This window comes from Corythoichthys intestinalis, chromosome 3 (genome assembly GCF_030265065.1).
Source record: "Corythoichthys intestinalis isolate RoL2023-P3 chromosome 3, ASM3026506v1, whole genome shotgun sequence".
In the NCBI taxonomy this organism is placed as follows: Eukaryota; Metazoa; Chordata; class Actinopteri; order Syngnathiformes; family Syngnathidae; genus Corythoichthys; species Corythoichthys intestinalis.
The window spans coordinates 65,996,749-66,016,682 of NC_080397.1; the positions used below are offsets into that span (position 1 = coordinate 65,996,749).

Sequence of the window (19,934 nt, forward strand, 5' to 3'; positions counted from 1 at the left end):
ATATCAGGGAACTCGTTGTGTTTTAACTGTGGCGTGGGGGTGTTTTAGCTTCGACAACTAATATATCTAGCGCCATTGTTTCTTGTGCTTGTGTGTGTTTTGACTGCATCGTGGGGGTCTTAGGTAATGACAAGTGACAATTTAGACCTAGCGTTGTTATTCTGTGTTATGCTTGTTTTTTTGCATGCCTTTGTGGGATTGTAATCAATAAACTTCATTATTTTGCAATTTCTAATCAATAAACATTGTCTATTTCGCAAAAGTGTGCCTGTTGCTGACTCACTGCGAACCTTGACATTTCGTAAAACAGGTAGTGCTACTAAATACTAGAGATGTTTTTTGATCGTTATTTCTTTGTTTGTTTCTCATGATTTCATATTTTTTTTCCTCAGAATGGAGTGATTCCATATATATTTCCCTGCACATGCTCTATAAAAGTAACATTTACTGACCACCACATTGTTTTATATTCATTTCTTTTAGTGTTTCTGAACGCTATGGCGTGCACTTTTGAACTAATTCATTATTTTTTCAAGCTTTTTATCTGAGTGAGTGCTCGTTCCGAGACTGGTTATTCCATACTTTTTGCTAGGGCTTGTAGTCCCGACAGGTACACCATGAGTTAGGCGGCATAAAAAGTAGGGCCGCCCTTCCCATCCCCCCGGTTCTCATGTGCAGCTTGGCTAACAATAAAGGAGTGTCTTTCTTTTCAGGACAATACCCCCCATGACACTACATCCCTGACTACCCCACCTCTTATACACCCCGCCTCTCTTTCTTCTGATTGACTGTATTTTGCCCCAGAGAGAGAGAGAGGATGAGGATAACAAGTGAGGGAGTGAGGAGGCGGGATTGTCACTAGTGTTTATATGTGATCTCTATAAGGAACAGTCACACAAGGAGTGGTTAAGTGAGATGAAATGACAGCCAGAACCTCACAGAGTTCTAATTTTCCACAGAAGAGGTGAACTGAGGACTTGGAATCTAAGGAATACATCCTGAACCCAGTCAAATCTTGTTGGATGCCATGGGGGGCACCCTCAGTCAGCACGGGAAGGGCTCACCTCGCAAGAAAAACAGCATGTAAGAACCATTGTCTTGTTTTGGTGAGGATGCGTAAAAATAGCTGAGTCATGAGAGGATGCAGCGATACAATGGGAGCGGCAGTTGTTTTGATCTGATGACTTGTTTTGAGCGTGTCACAAGGCATGAGCGAAGTTGCGTTCGGGATGACTGTCAGGCTTTCTTCATTAACACACCTTGTGATTCCTTCTCGTTTCCTTGAGTATATTTAAAAAGGATGATTCTGCTGGTATTAAAGCATGCTGTGAAGATGTTTTAAAAAAGGCACCGATGCTATAGACTCCCCCTTCGTTTTTCCATTAATCCTTCATGACAAACAGTGAGTGAGTCCTTTCATTTCGTCCCATCACAGCTAAACCCAGGAGGGCTTTTAACTAAAGCTGCTTTTCACTCTCCTGTGACAAGCATTAATGCACATTATGATATATCATATTATATACTCAGTCGGTTCAGTCATGGAGAAGCAGAAGTTTGTTTTTTCTTCCTTCGTAGAATTTGTCCCCTGATGTATGTGGGGTTAATACAAAAGGGGTTGGATTTAGATGCAGTAGCCCCATGGGTAAAACAAAAAAGACAAGCTTCTAGTCTAATTTTAGTTGGTTTATTTGTATGGATCAGATTTAGCACTGGCTTCATTTTATTGTTCCTTAAAAACCAAGAAAACAAATGCTTATGCACAAATTTGAACATACTATACTATATATCAGACCTGTTAAGTTTCACGATTTGGTCGGGAGACTCCCGATTTTGACCCCAATGCTCACGCCTCACGGTTAGAAAGCCAAATCTCCCGATTTTCCAAAAATGTAAATTTAAAAAAAAAATTTTTTTACGTTTTTGTTTGTCACCGTTTTGTAACGATACCATTCGGCCTGATTCGGAAAGTGACCAACAACGAATAGCCTGGCCGTCTCCGACTTCCCTGCCCTCCCTCCCCTTCAGAGCTGGAAAAGCCCAACCCATACATCTGACAGGGAGGGAAGAGGCGAAGCACCACCGACTTCCCAAGATGCTGGCACTAATAAACCGGCTTTTAGACTGGTTCAAGTCTTTATTTTGGAAGGAAGAGATGGAGCTGACCCTGGTCAGCCTCCAGTATTCGGGAAAAACGACGTTCGTCAACGTAATTGCCGTAAGTCTTACCTGCCAGCGATAGCTAACTAGCCTAATGCTAATAGCACTAGAGCTAATGATGGGAGAACGATGACGAGGAAGAAGTCGTTGCTTTACTCTGTGTTTTCGTGGATCAAACATCATGGAATATTAAACCACTGCGGTCCTACCCCCACAATATATGAATTTAAGTGAGAAAGCGTATCGTTACTTACTTGAAGTTTAATCATTTAGATTCGCTATTATGCTAAAGCTAAAGTGTATACTATACACTTTGTTACATTATATCATTATTACTGTGCTGAAACAAAAAATATAAAGTTTCAATTCTAGGTTACAATTCAATTAAAAAACTGCCATGACAAAGATACTTTTTAAAACAAATATGATTAATTTTCTAAATGATGTAATTAATGTTTTTAATCTTGCTGATTTAGTCTCACGAAACCCTAATTGGAGTGATGGTTGATGAGATGAAGAGGCTGCTGAGGAAGCTGATGTCCAAATTTGTGCAAATGGATGTGATCAGGAAAGCTGAGGATATCCTAGATGTTGATTACAGGAACAAGGAGAACTGACATGACACAGGCAACATAGCAGTATCACATGATGCCAGACAATACATGGAGCAAGTTGAAGACTATCACTGATGCCACCAAAAAGAGGTTCTTTGACAGTGTAGTTAATTTTTACACAAGTGTTGTGACCAAAATGAACTTGAAAAAAAATGGTTGCATTTTGTCTTAGCGATTGTCGCGCGCGCGTCATCGGGGTTGGCAAACAGAAATCTCCCTATTTGCAATTTCTACAACTTCACAGGTATGATATATAGAGAGTTTCAGATGAAAGTGGCCTGGATTTGGAGTTTAATACAGTGGAGACTAGGGACAGTAACATTTTCTGGCCTTTGAAAATGAAATTCACATTATGAATTCATGAGGACAAGCACATTGGTTGAATTATGCAAACTAACAGAGACTGATGGGGCACTTAAAAATGTAGGTAAAACAAACCAATAAATACCTAAAGGTAAACATCAGTTGGCAGCAGAGGTTGATTGTCTCCCCAAAGGGAGCAGTGATGGCCAAACGAAGCCTCGTGAAGCAATGAATCATGGCGGTTTATTTGGTCTTATGACAGTCTTATGATGCCGCTGTCAAATAAAGTGTTACCGGTTAATATCTTTTGGTTTAAATATCCCATAATACAGTGAGGACAGGTGCGGTTTGGTGCGTGGCGGCTTGTAGTCTGAAAATGACAGTAATCCAAGTAAAGATTTGTGTATGTCGCCCTCTAGTGTTTGGCTGCCCTTACTGGGTTGTTTGGAGCGCAGCGTCAGTCAGTGTAAACAGTACCGTTAACTGCTGTTTGCTGTGTGCTGCGGGCGGAGACGTCTTTGGACAACTTTTTTACAGGGAAAGGCCACCTGCTGAGCCAGAAGAGGAGCCTAAAACAAAGTCCATTCTGCATAATATTTGGCTAAATGCTAGCAAACGAGACAACAAACAGAGCACTGAGATCATCATACCTCGTAGTGAACCGTATTGCTAAAGCCAAGCCTTTTACGATTGGAGATAACTCATTATGCCTGCGACCAAGGATATTTCCCGTCAAGTTTTAGGAGAGGCTGCTGTTAAAAAATGTTGATTCAGCGTATGGTGAGTCACATTTTCCATGCTCTTAATTTTCTTTTGAAGCCCTTTCGTGTTATTTTTAGGGCTGTCAAAATTAACGCGTTAACGAGCGGTAATTAATTTTTTAAATTAATCCCGTTAAAATATTTGACGCAATTAACGCACAAATGCCCCGCTCAAAGATATTAAAAGGACAGCAAAGTGAAAGGTGTACTTGTTGTGTTTTGTGTTGAGTTTTGCCGCCCTCTGCTGGCGCTTGGGTGCGACTGATTTTATAGGCTTCAGCATCCATGAGCATTGTGTAAGTAATTATTGACATCAACAATGGCGGGCTACTAGTTTATTTTTTGATTGAAAATGTTACAAATTTTATTCAAACGAAAACATGAAGAGGGGTTTTAATATAAAATTTCTATAACTTGTACTAGTTATTATCTTTTATTTATTTTCTATAATTTTTTATAAATATTTGTATATTTGATTTATTTATATATTTTATTTATTATTTTTAGTCATCTTTTAAGACCTACAAGTCTTTCTATCCATGGATCGCTTTAACAGAATGTTAATAATGGTAATGCCATCTTGTTGATTTATTGTTATAATAAAGAAATACAGTACTTATGTACCGTATGTTGAATGTATATATCCATCTCGGTCTTATCTTTCCATTCCAACAATAATTTACAGAAAAATATGGCATATTATATAGATGGTTTGAATTGCGATTAATTGCGATTAATTACGATTAATTAATTTTTGAGCTGTAATTAACTCGATTAAAAATTGTAATAGTTTGACACCCCTAGTTGTTTTATATTTACCGTCATTTTCTGCCACATATTGCCGGTCCGTGAAAAAAAGGCCCATGTCACACAGAGCCGTCATGCAAAAAAAGGTTGGGGACCACTGCTCTAAAGGGTTAAAATGAAAGCAAAGGGCAGGAGGTGTGTTGCTTGAGTGCCTTGTGCACACATGTGTGCACAGTTCACATGAGCCATTGTCTAGGAACTGTGTGCTTTGGTGTCCTTGTTGTAATCATGAACAAAAGCACAGTCTTTCAGTACGTTAGCCCTCCTTTCTCATTCAGGGTCAAAGTATCACACTTTGTGACATCACTTCCTCTAAAAAAAGCTCTATACAGTGAACTGAAACTAGATAACGGTAGGTATGTTTTCAAGGAGAATACTCTTGTGGGACTTTATGAATGTAAAGTCGATGTTTTTCCAGTATATCTTCTCCAATCTAATATAATATACTGCAAACAGTAAAAACCAGTTTAAGTTCCTTCTGAAGAGACATTTTATTAGTAATGAATTCTGAATCGAAATAACTAACCACCATGAGCCAGATAATTTCAATGAACGCCAGGAAAACAAAGAGTGGGTCTTTTCTGTACATGTACATGCATGTAGTATATAGATATGTATAGAGATATATGTAATGTGTTTGTCTGTACTATATGTGCATTTATATGTAGGGGTGTGTGTGTGAGTGTACGGAGAGGGAGGGGTTGGGGGTGGGTTTGATTTATTGTTATTTTTTTTTTCTGTATGCATTTTGGTTGGTGAGGCAAGCACTGGTGTAAATGTTTGAACGGAGCTGTTACAACTAATGGAGATCAAAATAAATACAAATACAAATAATCGCTTCTGAAATAATTTCAAATTCATTCCTTACTCATTTGAAAAATATAGTTAAAACGTATGACCACTAGATAGCAGCATAGAACAATATTTTATGCTGTATCAATAAATACCAGAGTCACAAGGAAAACAGCCAAGTGATTCAGTTAACTGACAAATTTGCTGCTTGAAGTCATATGGTTTGATCATTCTGACTGGTAACCCCCAACATAAATGGTAAATGGTGTTATAATTAAGTTTAAGTCCCTCAAAATGGTGTTATACTTATATAGCGGTTTTCCACCTTACAAGGTGTTTTACACTATCTCGCCATCCACCTACTGGTGACGCAGCACCAGGAGCAACGTGGGGTTCAGTGTCTTGCTCAAGGACACTTAGATGAGTTTATCAGGGCGGAGAATTGAACCCACAACCTCTGGATTGGGGGACAACTACTCTACCACTAAGCCACGCCACAGAGTTCAAAGTGGTGGGTGCGAATACACTGAGAACGTAAATAATGCCATCGTGTATGGCTGAAAATAATTATAAAATAATGGCTTTGGTGTTTTCTAATAGGATCAAACGCACCCTTGATTCTACAATTGATGAAACACAATCTGGATTTATGAAAAATAGGCACATTTCAAACAACATTAGACTTGTTTTGGATGTCCTTGATTACTCTGACTTGATATCAGACAATTCCTTTCTCCTCTTCTTAGATTTCTACAAAGCTTTTGATTCAATTTACCATGAATTCATGTTTTTAAACACTTTCAAAATTTGGCTTTGGAAAGCTCTTTTGTAAAGCAGTCAAAGCTCTATATGCTAATGCTAACTGCTCTGTTAAACTGAAATTTGGCACAACTACCAGATTTAACTTTAACCGTGGTATCATACAAGGGTGCCCAACAATGTTCCCTCTAATTTTTTATGTGTCTGAGCAAACACACCTGCTCCCTGAGCACACTGCGGCCCACGGTGAGCAACATCAGATCGTACCGTATTTTTTGGGAATATATGTCGCACCCGCCAAAAAATGCGCAATTAAAAGGTAAAGACATATATGTCGCACCGGCGTATAAGTCGCATTTTGGGGGGAAATTTATTTGGTAGAATCCACCACCAAGAACAGACAAGTCATTTTGAAAGGCAATTTAGAATAAAATGCAATAGAGAACAACAGGCTGAATAAGTGTACGTTATGCTAACATTACATGACTCATAAACAATGAACTGAGAACATGCCTGGTATGTAACATAGCTATTTAGAGTTATTCGGATAACTATAGCATAAAGAACATGCTAACTAGCAACAATGATATAATAATGTGTGAATAAGTTCACATACAGTACACAGTGCCTTGCAAAAGTATTCGGCCCCCTTGAACCTTTCAACCTTTCGCCACATTTCAGGCTTCAAACATAAAGATATGAAATTTAATTTTTTTGTCAAGAATCAACAACAAGTGGGACACAATCGTGAAGTGGAACAACATTTATTGGATAATTTAAACTTTATTAACAAATAAAAAACTGAAAAGTGGGGCGTGCAATATTATTCGGCCCCCCTTTACTTTCAGTGCAGCAAACTCACTCCAGAAGTTCAGTGAGGATCTCTTAATGATCCAATGTTGTCCTAAATGACCGATGATGATAAATAGAATCCACCTGTGTGTAATCAAGTCTCCGTATAAATGCACCTGCTCTGTGATAGTCTCAGGGTTCTGTTTAAAGTGCAGAGAGCATTATGAAAACCAAGGAACACACCAGGCAGGTCCGAGATACTGTTGTGGAGAAGTTTAAAGCCAGATTTGGATACAAAAAGATTTCCCAAGCATTAAACATCTCAAGGAGCACTGTGCAAGCCATCATATTGAAATGGAAGGAGCATCAGACCACTGCAAATCTACCAAGACCCGGCCGTCCTTCCAAACTTTCTTCTCAAACAAGGAGAAAACTGATCAGAGATACAGCCAAGAGGCCCATGATCACTCTGGATGAACTGCAGAGATCTACAGCTGAGGTGGGAGAGTCTGTCCATAGGACAACAATCAGTCGTACACTGCACAAATCTGGCCTTTATGGAACAGTGGCAAGAAGAAAGCCATTTCTCAAAGATATCCATAAAAAGTCTCGTTTAAAGTTTGCCACAAGCCACCTGGGAGACACACCAAACATGTGGAAGAAGGTGCTCTGGTCAGATGAAACCAAAATGGAACTTTTTGGCCACAATGCAAAACGATACAGTGCCTTGCAAAAGTATTTGGCCCCCTTGAATCTTGCAACCTTTCGCCACATTTCAGGCTTCAAACATAAAGATATGAAATTTATTTTTTTTGTCAAGAATCAACAACAAGTGGGACACAATCGTGAAGTGGAACAACATTTATTGGATGATTTAAACTTTTTTAACAAATAAAAAACTGAAAAGTGGAACGTGCAATATTATTCGGCCCCTTTACTTTCAGTGCAGCAAACTCACTCCAGAAGTTCAGTGAGGATCTCTTAATGATCCAATGTTGTCCTAAATGACCGATGATGATAAACAGAATCCACCTGTGTGTAATCAAGTCTCCGTATAAATGCACCTGCTCTGTGATAGTCTCAGGGTTCTGTTTAAAGTGCAGAGAGCATTATGAAAACCAAGGAACACACCAGGCAGGTCCGAGATACTGTTGTGGAGAAGTTTAAAGCCGGATTTGGATACAAGGAACATTCTGGAAGAAAACCTGTTGGTATCTGCACAAGACCTGAGACTGGGACGGAGATTTATATTCCAACAGGACAATGATCCAAAACATAAAGCCAAATCTACAATGGAATGGTTCAAAAATAAACGTATCCAGGTGTTGGAATGGCCAAGTCAAAGTCCAGACCTGAATCCAATCGAGAATCTGTGGAAAGAGCTGAAGACTGTCAAGAATGTCAGTCTCTCGGTGTGCAAAACTGATAGAAACATACCCCAAGCGACTTGCAGCTGTAATTGGAGCAAAAGGTGGCGCTACAAAGTATTAACGCAAGGGGGCCGAATAATATTGCACGCCCCACTCTTAAATTATCCAATAAATTTTGTTCCACTTCACAATTGTGTCCCACTTGTTGTTGATTCTTGACAAAAAAATTAACATTTTATATCTTTATGTTTGAGGCCTGAAATGTGGCTAAAGGTTGCAAGGTTCAAGGGGGCCGAATACTTTTGCAAGGCACTGTATAAACAGTTTTCCCGAAGCATCTGGTTTAACATTGAACCTAAATATCAGTTTAATAATAATAATCAGCTTCTCCCAATTAAAGAATGCGACACATTAAATGTTTGTGGCATTAAGAAGTGCATTATTTGGGTATCTTCATTTCGAAGGATTCTAAGCTAAGACTTTCCTCTAATTTTGTCCCGATCATTAAAAATACCCAAACCAAATTAAACCAGAGGCTTCCAAGAAATTTATCTTTAAGGGGACGTATCCTACTCTCTAAGGCAGAAGGATTGTCCAGGCTGATGTATGCTTCTTATTCTCATCATATACAGTGGGGCAAATAAGTATTTAGTCAACCACTAACTGTGCAAGTTCTCCCACTTGAAAATATTAGAGGCCTGTAATCGTCAACATGGGTAAACCTCAACCATGAGAGACAGAATGTGGAAAAAAACAGAAAATCACATTGTTTGATTTTTAAAGAATTTATTTGCAAATCAAATAAGTATTTGGTCAATATCAAAAGTTCATCTCATCTCTAATTTTTTATGGACCCTTTGTTGGCAATTACGGAGGCCAAACGTTTTCTGTAACTCTTCAAAAACTTTTCACACACTGTTGCTGGTATTTTGGCCCATTCCTCCATGCAGATCTCCTCAGAACAGTGATGTTTTGGGGCTGTCGTTGGTCAACACAAACTTTCAACTCCCTCCTCATCCCGTGGCATCAAAATGATAACAAGAACGGTGAGCAAAAATCCCAGAACCACACGGGGGGACCTAGTGAATGACCTAGAGACAGCTGAGACCACAGTAACAAAGGCTACTATCAGTAACACAATGCGCCGCCAGGGACTCAAATCCTGCACTGCCAGACGTGTCCCCCAGCTGAAGAAAGTACACGTCCAGGCCCGTCTGCGGTACGCTAGAGAGCATTTGGATGATCCAGAAGAGGACTGGGAGAATGTGTTATAGTCAGATGAAACCAAAATAGAACTTTTCACATTGTTTGATTTTTGAAGAATTTCCAAATTAGAGTGGAAAATAAGCATTTGATCACCTACAAACAAGCAACTTCTTCTAACGAGGTCTACCGAGGCTCCACTCTTTACCTGTATTAATGGCACCTGTTTTAACTCATTATCGGTATAAAAGACACTTGTCCACAAACTCAGTCAATCACACTCCAAACTCCACTATGGCCAAGATCAAAGAGCTGTCGAAGGACACCAGAGACAAAATTGTAGACCTGCACCGGGCTGGGAAGACTGAATCTGCAATAGGTAAAACGCTTGGTGTAAAAAAAAAATCAACTGTGGGAGCAATTATGAGAAAATGGAAGACATACAAGACCACTGATAATCTCCCTCGATCTGGGGCTCCATGCAAGATCTCACCTCGTGGCGTCAAAATGATAACAAGAACGGTGAGCAAAAATCCCAGAACCACACGCGGGGACCTAGTGAATGACCTACAGAGAGCTGGGACCACAGTAACAAAGGCTACTATCAGTAACACAATGCGCCGTCATGGACTCAAATCCTGCACTGTCAGACGTGTCCCCCTGCTGAAGAAAGTACACGTCCAGGCCCGTCTGCGATTCGCTAGAGAGCATTTGGATGATCCAGAAGAGGACTGGGAGAATGTGTTATGGTGAGATGGAACCAAAATAGAACTTTTTGGTAGAAACACAGGTTCTTGTGTTTGGAGGAGAAAGGATACTGAATTGCATCTGAAGAACACCATACCCACTATGAAGCATAGGGGTGGAAACATCATGCTTTGGGGCTGTTTTTCTGCAAAGGGACCAGGACGACTGATCTGTGTAAAGGAAAGAATGAATGGGGCCATGTATCGAGAGATTTTGAGTGAAAATCTCCTTCCATCAGTAAGGGCAATGAAGATGAGACGTTGCTGGGTCTTTTAGCATGACAATGATCTCAAACACACAGCCAGGGCAACAAAGGAGTGGCTTCGTAAGAAGCGTTTCAAGGTCCTGGAGAGGCCTAGCCAGGCTCCAGATCTCAATCCCATAGAAAATCTGTGGAGGGAGTTGAAAGTCCGTGTTGCCCAACGACAGCCCCAAAACATCACTTCTCTAGAGGAGATCTGCATGGAGGAATGGGCCAAAATACCAGCAACAGTGTGTGAACAGCTTTTGAAGAGTTACAGAAAACGTTTGGCCTCCATTATTGCCAACAAAGGGTACATAACAAAGTACTGAGATGAGCTTTTGGTATTGACCAAATACTTATTTTCCACCATGATTTGCAAATAAATTCTTTAAAAATCAAACAATGTGATTTTCTGTTTTTCCATGATAGACTGAGGGAGAAAAGTTTGAAACTCAAAGTAGTGAGGGATCCCTGTATTTCATTTAGCATGACATTTACAAGTGACTAATGCATCTGTTGTTGTGGCTTTATTTCTAGCTCATAATAAGCACAGATGGCGCTATCAGTCACAGTGTAATCAATAATTAAGGATGTGTATGCTTGGTGGATTAGATTGGTACACGTGACTGCCTGGGGTACACATATACCAAATATGAAAATACAGAATGTATGACATTACTTGGTGTAGGACGGCAAAGTATGCATGTTTTTTTCCCCCTCTCTGTGAGCTATTTCTGGTCTCAAGGTATTACATAAGAGCTGTTTCTGCTGCCTCCCTACATTTATCAGAGGTTTTTTAGATTGAGCACGGATCAGGACAAACCATTCTCCTTGCTGTGCATGCGTGTAAATCGTTAGTTTTTGTGTTTAGAGGCACATTATACCAACAAAGGACTTCGACACCCTCCCGTCTGACATTGAGTGTCCTTCGTCAGCTTTGTCCTCTTTAAGACAGACAGGTCTGTCTTCTCAGCTGTTCTGACTAGGGGGAAAAAAACTACAATGTCAGGAATTTTGACTTAGCATGTGCCTTACTTTCACAGTGAAAAATAACTCCAGTCTAACACCCCTTTTTTGCAATACTAAGGAATATGTTGGCACGCAAACATGAATATGTGCAAATGCCATTCTTAAATCTCCTTTTTGAAATACAGTGTAGGGCTGCAGCTATCGAATATTTTAGTAATCGAGTAATCGACTGAAAATTCTATTGATTAATCGAGTAATTGGATAAAACATATATATTTTTAGGTGAAGAGCAATTATGAATATACATGAGAAAACAAGACATTTCATCTAATATTGAACCATTTTCAATCAATCAATGTCTTTATTGTTTAAAACAGCAAACAATTGCATCTCAGATGTAACTAGAATAAAAAAAAAAGACTAATTCACTGCTTTCACTCAAAAACTTTTAGATCTTATTCAAATATATATATATATATATATATATATATATATATATATAAGGGCTGTCAAAATTATCGCGTTAACGCGCGGTAATTAATTTTTTAAATTAATCACGTTAAAATATTTGACACAATTAACGCACATGTCCCGCTCAGACAGTATTCTGCCTTTTGGTAAGTTTTACAGCAAGGTTTTTTTGTGCTGTCTAACAGCGAACTCTTGTGGTCGCTTTGCGACATGGTTTATTGCTTTCTTGCCAGTTCAATATGGCTGCACGACGTCTCGGGCTGACGCCTACGTTGTGATGTTGTGCTTATATGATCCTTGGACAAGATTTGTCCGTAAGTATGGTTGTTGTAAAGAATGTACATATTATGTTAGTCAGCGAAATGTTATATTTTTTATGTATGTACCTGTATAGCGTGCTAAGCTAACGTTGTTGCTAATGCAATGCTTGTGTACTTTTTTTTGTAGTTTCACTACGGTCTAAAGAGGACAGTGGTTTGAGGCCATTTTATTAATAAATCAGATAAAAAAGGAAGAAGTCTGATTATTAGGGCGTCGTTCACTAGCTGTCTAGCTTTGGAAAAAGTAGACGCTTCGGAGTGAGGACAGCATAGACAGATTTAAATGACAGTAGAGTGAAATGCCCACTGCAGTCCTTATGTACTGTATGTTGAATGTATATATCCATCTTGTGTCTTATCTTTCCATTCCAACAAATTATTTCACAGAATATATATTAATTAATTAATTACGATTAATTAATTTTAAAGCTGTAATTAACTCGATTAAAATTTTTAATCGTTTGACAGCCCTAATATATATATATATGTATGTATATATATATATATATATATATCTTACTTAAAAATGCCGTTACGCTTGATAACACACATCACTTAAAAGTTAGGATTTTTTCCCACGTGTTTCAATTGAATTTCTATTTGTGTCAAGCCATTTGTAAGTTCTAGTTAAGTTTTAAGTCAGTCTAAACTGTAAGTCCTGATAGGATTTTGAGTTTTTGCAGTGTTCAAAATAAATGTATGATACAGGCTGTATTGGAGCACATTAGGGACCAGTGCTACTTGGTTAGCATTGTTGAGTTTTTATTTTACACACTCATCACTCCACAACGCTATGTTATGTTAAAGCCTGTATGTAAGACACGTTAGCCACGCATCGACAGTGGTCATAATTAATAGAAACCTAGCCCTCCACAGGGCTAACGTTACGTGAGCTAGTAGTGACAGTAACGTAAATCCGATTTATTAGCGCTTAGCACTCTTTATTAGCGCTTAGCGCTCTACTGCTTTAAGATGGCGGCTGTTTACTAACGCTGCCCAGACGCGGCCGAGTCTGTCATTTTGCATCTAGTTCAACATACATGTGATCTCTATGAGACGCATCAGACGCTACCTGCTACCAACGTAGCATCTTGCGGGCTAGTATTTAGCAACGTCGGCGTCGTTTGTAGCGGCTGTCGGCTGCAGTAAGTTTTTTTTCCTTCTTCCTCTCCGCACGTGACATCAGCGCGTTGTCCCACATTAAAAGTAGTCTGAGCAAAAGTGATGCTTAGAGCTGTCAAAATAAACGATTACTCGAGGAGAATAAAATTACTCGGATCAGTTTTTAAACTCGAGTTGCTCGAGTATTCGTTTCAGCTCTAATACAGTGTATCACAAAAGTGAGTGCACACCTCGCATTTCTGCAGATCTTTTCATGGGACAACACTGACAAAAAGACACTTCGACACAATGAATAGTAGTCTGTGTGCAGCTTATATAATCGAGTTAATTTATTTTCCCCTCAAAATAACTCAAAATATAACCACTAATATCTACACCCCTGGCAACATAAGGGAGTACACCCTTTTGAAAAAATGCGTAATCCCTAAATGTCCAAATTGAGTACTGCTCGTCATTTTCCCTCCAAAATGTCATGTGACCCGTTACAGGAGTGCTGTCAGCATTGCTGCAGAGATTGAAGAGGTGGGGGGGTCAGCCTGTAAGTGCTCAGACCATACGCCGCACTCTCCATCAAATTGGTGTGCATGGCTGTCACCCCAGGAGGAAGCCTCTTCTGAAGACGGTACACAAGAAAGCCCGCAAAAAGTTTGCTGAAGACATGTCAACAAAGCACACGGATTACTTTTTTATTTTTTAACCTGTCCTGTTCAGCTGTTTGACACGGAGAAGGGAAGTCTAAGTGCCCGGATAGTCTGAAAAGTTTTAATGTTTCACATTGAGAGTCTGACATACTTTCATTGTGATCATTCAACATACCTCGTTTATTATGACAAAGCAGTGAACAGGAAGGGGTTATGGGGGAACAGAAGAAAAGAAACACAAGAGAAGACAGAAAAGAAACACAAACAACAACAAGAAATACATTGAACGCCTAACTACACTAACTACTAATATGTTGGTGCTATCGTCAGCTAAATGCTTTTCCGGTTGACACCATGTGGGGGGCCTGTTGACCAGGGAAAGAGGGGCACGCGACAGCCAAGCAGACGAGCGGTGACGCCACGTGGGCACCGACCCAGGGCCACGTCCCCCACCCAGCGGGGGGGCAGCGCAGCCCATCCATCCTCCCGCAGCCCAGCAAAGGAGCCATCGTCGGGATCCAGGGTGGTCCCCCGGGCCACCTGCGCACCCGTCAACCGGCCTTCAGGGATGGCAAGAGGGGACGCACCACCAACCCAACAACCTCTTCAATCTCTGCAGCAATGCTTACAGCACTCCTGTGACGAGTCACATGACATTTTGGAGGGAAAACGAAAAGCAGTCCTCAATTTGGACATTTAGGGATGTACGTTTTTTTCAAAGGGGTGTACTCATGTTTGTTGCCAAGGGTTTAGATTCGAGATGTCGGATCGGATCGGACGCCGATATGGGCAAAAAATGCGCATCGGTATCTGATCGGAACACGGGAAAAATTCCGATCCAGACTTCCGATCCAGTTATTTTTAAAGTCCGGTCCGGGTTTTCCAGCGCACGATTTAAATAATCCATTCCAGTTTTTGCTTCGGTTTCCCTAAAATCCGGTCTGCATTTAACGGCACTCCTTCAACACACTACTTTTACATTACCGTCTCCCAATTTACCGAGAGACTATCGGTAAAAATGTCAGCTGTGTGGGATCATTTCACCTTAAAGGACGACAAAGACGAAGAGACAGAGAGCAACATATGCCACAACAAAGTCAAGCGTAGTGGTAAAGCTGTAAGAAGTTTTAATCGCCCCAACCTAATCAAGCATTTAGCGAAATACCACCACAAACAATATCAGGAGTATGTTAAGAAAACCGAAGATAAAAAGAAAGGTCCTACGCAACTAACACTGGCAGAAACTTTTGCTATGCGTGACAAACTGGCACTCGACAGTCCCAAAGCCCAGGGAATAACAAGAGCCGTTGCCGAAGAATTCATTCTGGATGACAAGCCATTATCTCACGTGAGTAAAGATGCACCATCCAACACGCGATTCGGCCGAGGAAGATTCGAGAACGATTCACAAACATCCAAATTCCGATTATTGAAATATGTCAAGTAAAGCGGAACTAATACTCAGCTTGGTCTTCGGGACGCAATGAGAAACTGACCGCATTGCGTCCCGAAAGTAAACATAACTTGTCTTAGACCCGGGTAATGCCAATGCTCAACTCATGCCGCTGGATAGAAAACACAAGAATACCTGACTGCTGCTGACGGCCGCTACAAACTACGTCAACGTCGTTTTACTGGAGATAATAGATATCATATGTACATAGAACCAGATGCTACACGACAGACTCGACTGCGTTAGCAACATTGAAGTATCGAAAACCAGATGCGTTTGTAAACAGCCGCCATCTTAAAGCAGAAGACTTCCTAGTAGGCTGTTGTGAACCTTCCAAGCGAACCTAAGTAACTTTTTATCTAAACTACTCCTAAATCGGCCAAATCTTGACTTGAATCTATCTTCAAAACAGTTTTAAAACTTTCACTTGTCGAAAGTAGACAGAAGGGAAATTATGGAATAACGGGAGCAATTTTAACAACTTTAACAGTTGATTCGCAAAATTAAATGAATTGAATGTAGTTTCAAGCTGCTGATACAGAATGGGGATTTGAGTATTTTATTTACTGTTTTAAAATGTTAACTTGATACTGAAATAGTCGTTTATTTAAACCTGAGAGGCCTTTTATACAATTTTTGTAACTAATGCACGAAACATTAAAAGCATCTAATAGCTTGGGGGATTTGTGGGATTTTCCACTGAGGTTGTTGGTGTGTTTTGCTTTTTTAAGACAGTTTACAATATTATTTGCACGTTTTACTGACTGACTATGCCATTTCTGTTTGTTATTTATAATGTTTTGTGTTTGTCACTGAATAAACAGGTCAGTTTCTTGCTACCAACCGTTGTGTGTTATTCAAACTCACCTAATTCAGCTGGCTAGTTGTTATCAAGAGTACTAAAACCTTTTTCAACATGAGTCTGACAACTAAGTAAGGAGGCTAAATAACTTTAAACTTTTAACACATGCTCAGATTGGTCGGTATCTGCCAGTATCGGTATCGGATCGGAAGTGCAAAACAATATCAGTATCGGATCGGAAGTGCAAAAACCTGGATCGGGACATCCCTAGTTTAGATATTAATGGCTTTGAGTTATTTTGAGGTGGAAAATAAATTAACTCTATTATATAAGCTGCACACAGACTACTTTTCATTGTGTCAAAGTGTCATTGTTGTCCCATGAAAAGATATACCTAAATATCTGCAGAAATGCAAGGGGTGTACTCACTTTTGTGATACACTGTAGTTATGTTTTAGCCTTCTTGTTAGACTGGTGATTGGATATCTTTCTATGAGCGTGTTTTAGCTGGCCTAGTTTCTGTGTGAGCATGTGTGTGGAAAAGCCTCCGCTTACATAAGTAAGCCTTGATCAGTGCACGTGAGCAGGCAGAGGAGGTTTTGTCAATGTGATGCACTGGTATTGTTGAATGTACGTTCGCTTTATTGACATGTTTGCTGTCTGCCCTGGATACAGACAATAGTCTTTCTGTGGCTGTGTTCACACATCAGTTCTGGGAAAAAAAAGGACTTAATGAGCAGTGCAGGCAGGAGCCTATTAGGAACTTAGTTTTCTAGAAATGGAACATGTACTGTAAACAACAATGATGAAGTTTAAGTTTCATCTTCACCAATGAAACTTGACTGGTATAGCGACCTACAGAAGGGTATAAACTAGTGATGTTCTGATTACATACATTGAGGAGCAGGAGTATTTGTTCACCCACTTAAAAAAATAGGTAGAGATCTGAAATTTCAATCATAGATGCATTTCCACTCATAGAGACATAATCCAAAAGGGAAAAAAAAATCCAAAAATCACATTGCATGATTTTAAAAATAATTTATTTGTAACTTACTGGGGTTCATAAGTATTTGTACTAGGGCTGTCAAAATTAACGCGTTAACGAGCGGTAATTAATTTTTTAAATTAATCCCGTTAAGATATTTGACGCAATTAACGCACAAATGCCCCGCTCAAACATATTAAAAGGACAGCAAAGTGAAAGGTGTACTTGTTGTGTTTTTCGGAGTTTTGCCGCCCTCTGCTGGCGCTTGGGTGCGACTGATTTTATAGGCTTCAGCATCCATGAGCATTGTGTAAGTAATTATTGACATCAACAATCGCGGGCTACGAGTTTATTTTTTGATTGAAAATTTTACAAATTTTATTAAAACGAAAACATGAGGGGTTTTAATATAAAATCTAGGAGGGGCGGGAGAAGGAGTAGATCTTCTTCTTTTTTGTTGACAGTTCACCCTTTGTTTCATGGGGAATTACCACCATCTACTGACGGTTTGGCGAGAGCTCAGACTACAGTAAGGAGTTCAATAAGAAGTTCTAAAAGACGTGGCTCCATACACCTTTCTGTAAGTTTCTCCTGTTAATTCGATCACGTGTCTTCTGTTGTACATAAGGTTATATGTGTACACAGAGATGCAGTATATTGTATGAGTCTTGTAATTGTTCTGCGTTAGTTAGACCCTACTCACATGACGTCACAACCACGCCCCCGCGCCATATTGTCCGTCAACTCGTCACTGTTGATGCATTACCGCAACGTAAATTCCTCCTATTATGGCGTGTTTTTCTGCTTGTTAACATTAGTAATCAAAATGGTGAAGGCGTGTGTGGCGGTCGGTTGCAATAACAGAGAAGATAGACGGAGAGACTTGAAGTTCTACCGGATTCCGAGAGACCCGGAGAGGAGAGCGAGATGGGCTGCTGCAATTCGACGAGAAAACTGGGCTCCAAACGATTACCACAGATTATGTAGTAGTCATTTTATATCTGGTAAGATGCATTTAATATATATTTAGAGGGTTTTGGGCTGACAAGCACAATTAAGATCATTGCTAGGCTAATTGCCGACAACATACACTCAGACGTTGTGAATGAACTACCTGAAAATATATAATGATAAGGGGATAATGAGACAGTTGTCATACAATTAATTTACAATTTCACTATTGAGGTCAAAAGCCAAAAAATAAATTCAACTAGGGACAATCTCGAGTAGTGCTATCGCACTTCATATTTAGTACATATTATATATGTATGTAGTGAGAGTGCTATCGCTAAACCATATAAACATTAAAAGCCCTAGCTCCATTGACAAATGACATGAAATACATTACACTAGACAGTGGATGTTAGCAAGAACAAAAGATTTTGAATTGAACATTTCGTAACTCACCTTCCCGAGCACAAGATGGATTCCTTCCGAATTTTCATGGACGAGGACCTGTTTCACCCAACCAGCAACGAAGTATTTATAAGCCTCCAAGCTCTTAAAGTTTTTCAAACTTTTGTGAGAATAGGCTGATTTTGTGTGGACAAGATAGTTGTAAATATCAGGGTAGCAGATGTCAGGCAGAGACGGCGGAGACAGCGGGTCGAAAAACATGGATTTAGGCATCAAATATGGATCTGGCGAATGGATAAACTGAAGCTTTTCCACATAACGCCTTTTATGCAACGCATCCAATGAGTTTATAGCGTCAGATAACACCGGGGCTTCCATGAATTGCTCTATAAATTGCACGACTAATTGAAACCATTGAGAATAGGGCTAAAAAATGACGGACAATATGGCGGCCGGATACAGCGACACGTCATTTTGTGACGTAGGTAGTACGGTCTATTTGGCATAGAAGAAGAAGTGGGCGAGCGTAAGGGGGAGAGAGAGGGAACGTGGTGTTGACTTCGAAGTTGAAAGCACCGCTTACCAAAAGTGCAGATTGGTAACAACATGCAATTCTTGGGATAAATAAATCCATGCATATTATTATTCTATTTTATACATTTTTTTAAACAAACGTTTTTATATTGTAGCATCACCGGGGCTGTCATCGAGTGGTAATTTATGCGTCAATGCCGGGCTCTTATTGGTGTACCGGTGCGCCAGCGCAACGCTCCTATTGGTGGACTCCATAGCTGCCAGTGCATATAGACCCTACCCACGTGACGTCACAACTCTGCTCTCCTGACTGGTGCCGCCCACTTGTCCGTCAACACATCGTGTTGACCTGTTACGGCTACGTACATTCCTCCTATTTACGGCGTGTTTTTCTGCTCGTTAACATTAATAATCAAAATGGTGAAGGCGTGTGTGGCGGTCGGTTGCAATAACAGAGAAGATAGACGGAGAGACTTGAAGTTCTACCGGATTCCGAGAGACACGGAGAGGAGAGAGCGAGATGGGCTGCTGCAATTCGACGAGAAAACTGGGCTCCAAACGATTACCACAGATTATGGAGTAGTCATTTTATATCTGGTAAGATGCATTTAATATATATTTAGAGGGTTTTGGGCTGACAACCACAATTAAGATCATTGCTAGGCTAATCGCCGACAACATACACGTATGTATGTAGTAAGAGTGCTATCGCTAATCCATATAAACATT

At 40.0% G+C, this 19,934-nt stretch overlaps 2 protein-coding genes across 2 annotated transcripts in view; both read left to right on the plus strand.

Annotated features, from left to right (window-relative positions):
- The first annotated feature begins 851 nt into the window (after positions 1-851).
- LOC130913351 (transforming acidic coiled-coil-containing protein 1-like) overlaps positions 852-19,934 on the plus strand; it is a 73,495-nt gene continuing 54,412 nt past the window's right edge. The window contains exon 1 of the mRNA XM_057831903.1: positions 852-1,083. Coding sequence (XP_057687886.1) covers positions 1,028-1,083 — 56 coding nt within the window. The 5' untranslated portion in view covers positions 852-1,027. The remainder of the gene's footprint in view (positions 1,084-19,934) is intronic.
- On the plus strand, positions 1,808-2,998 carry LOC130913352 (ADP-ribosylation factor-like protein 8). The gene is made up of 2 exons (XM_057831904.1): positions 1,808-2,215; positions 2,634-2,998. Exons 1-2 carry the CDS (start codon positions 2,093-2,095, stop codon positions 2,772-2,774), a joined length of 264 nt encoding a protein of 87 aa, XP_057687887.1. The 5' UTR covers positions 1,808-2,092; the 3' UTR covers positions 2,775-2,998.

What these genes read in the sequence shown, in the direction of transcription:
- LOC130913352 (XM_057831904.1), top strand. Translation starts at nt 2,093, where the DNA reads ATGCTGGCACTAATAAACCGGCTTTTAGACTGGTTCAAGTCTTTATTT. An exon ending in CGTTCGTCAACGTAATTGCC is followed by an intron (nt 2,216 to 2,633) that starts GTAAGTCTTACC and finishes TTGCTGATTTAG; the next exon opens with TCTCACGAAACCCTAATTGG.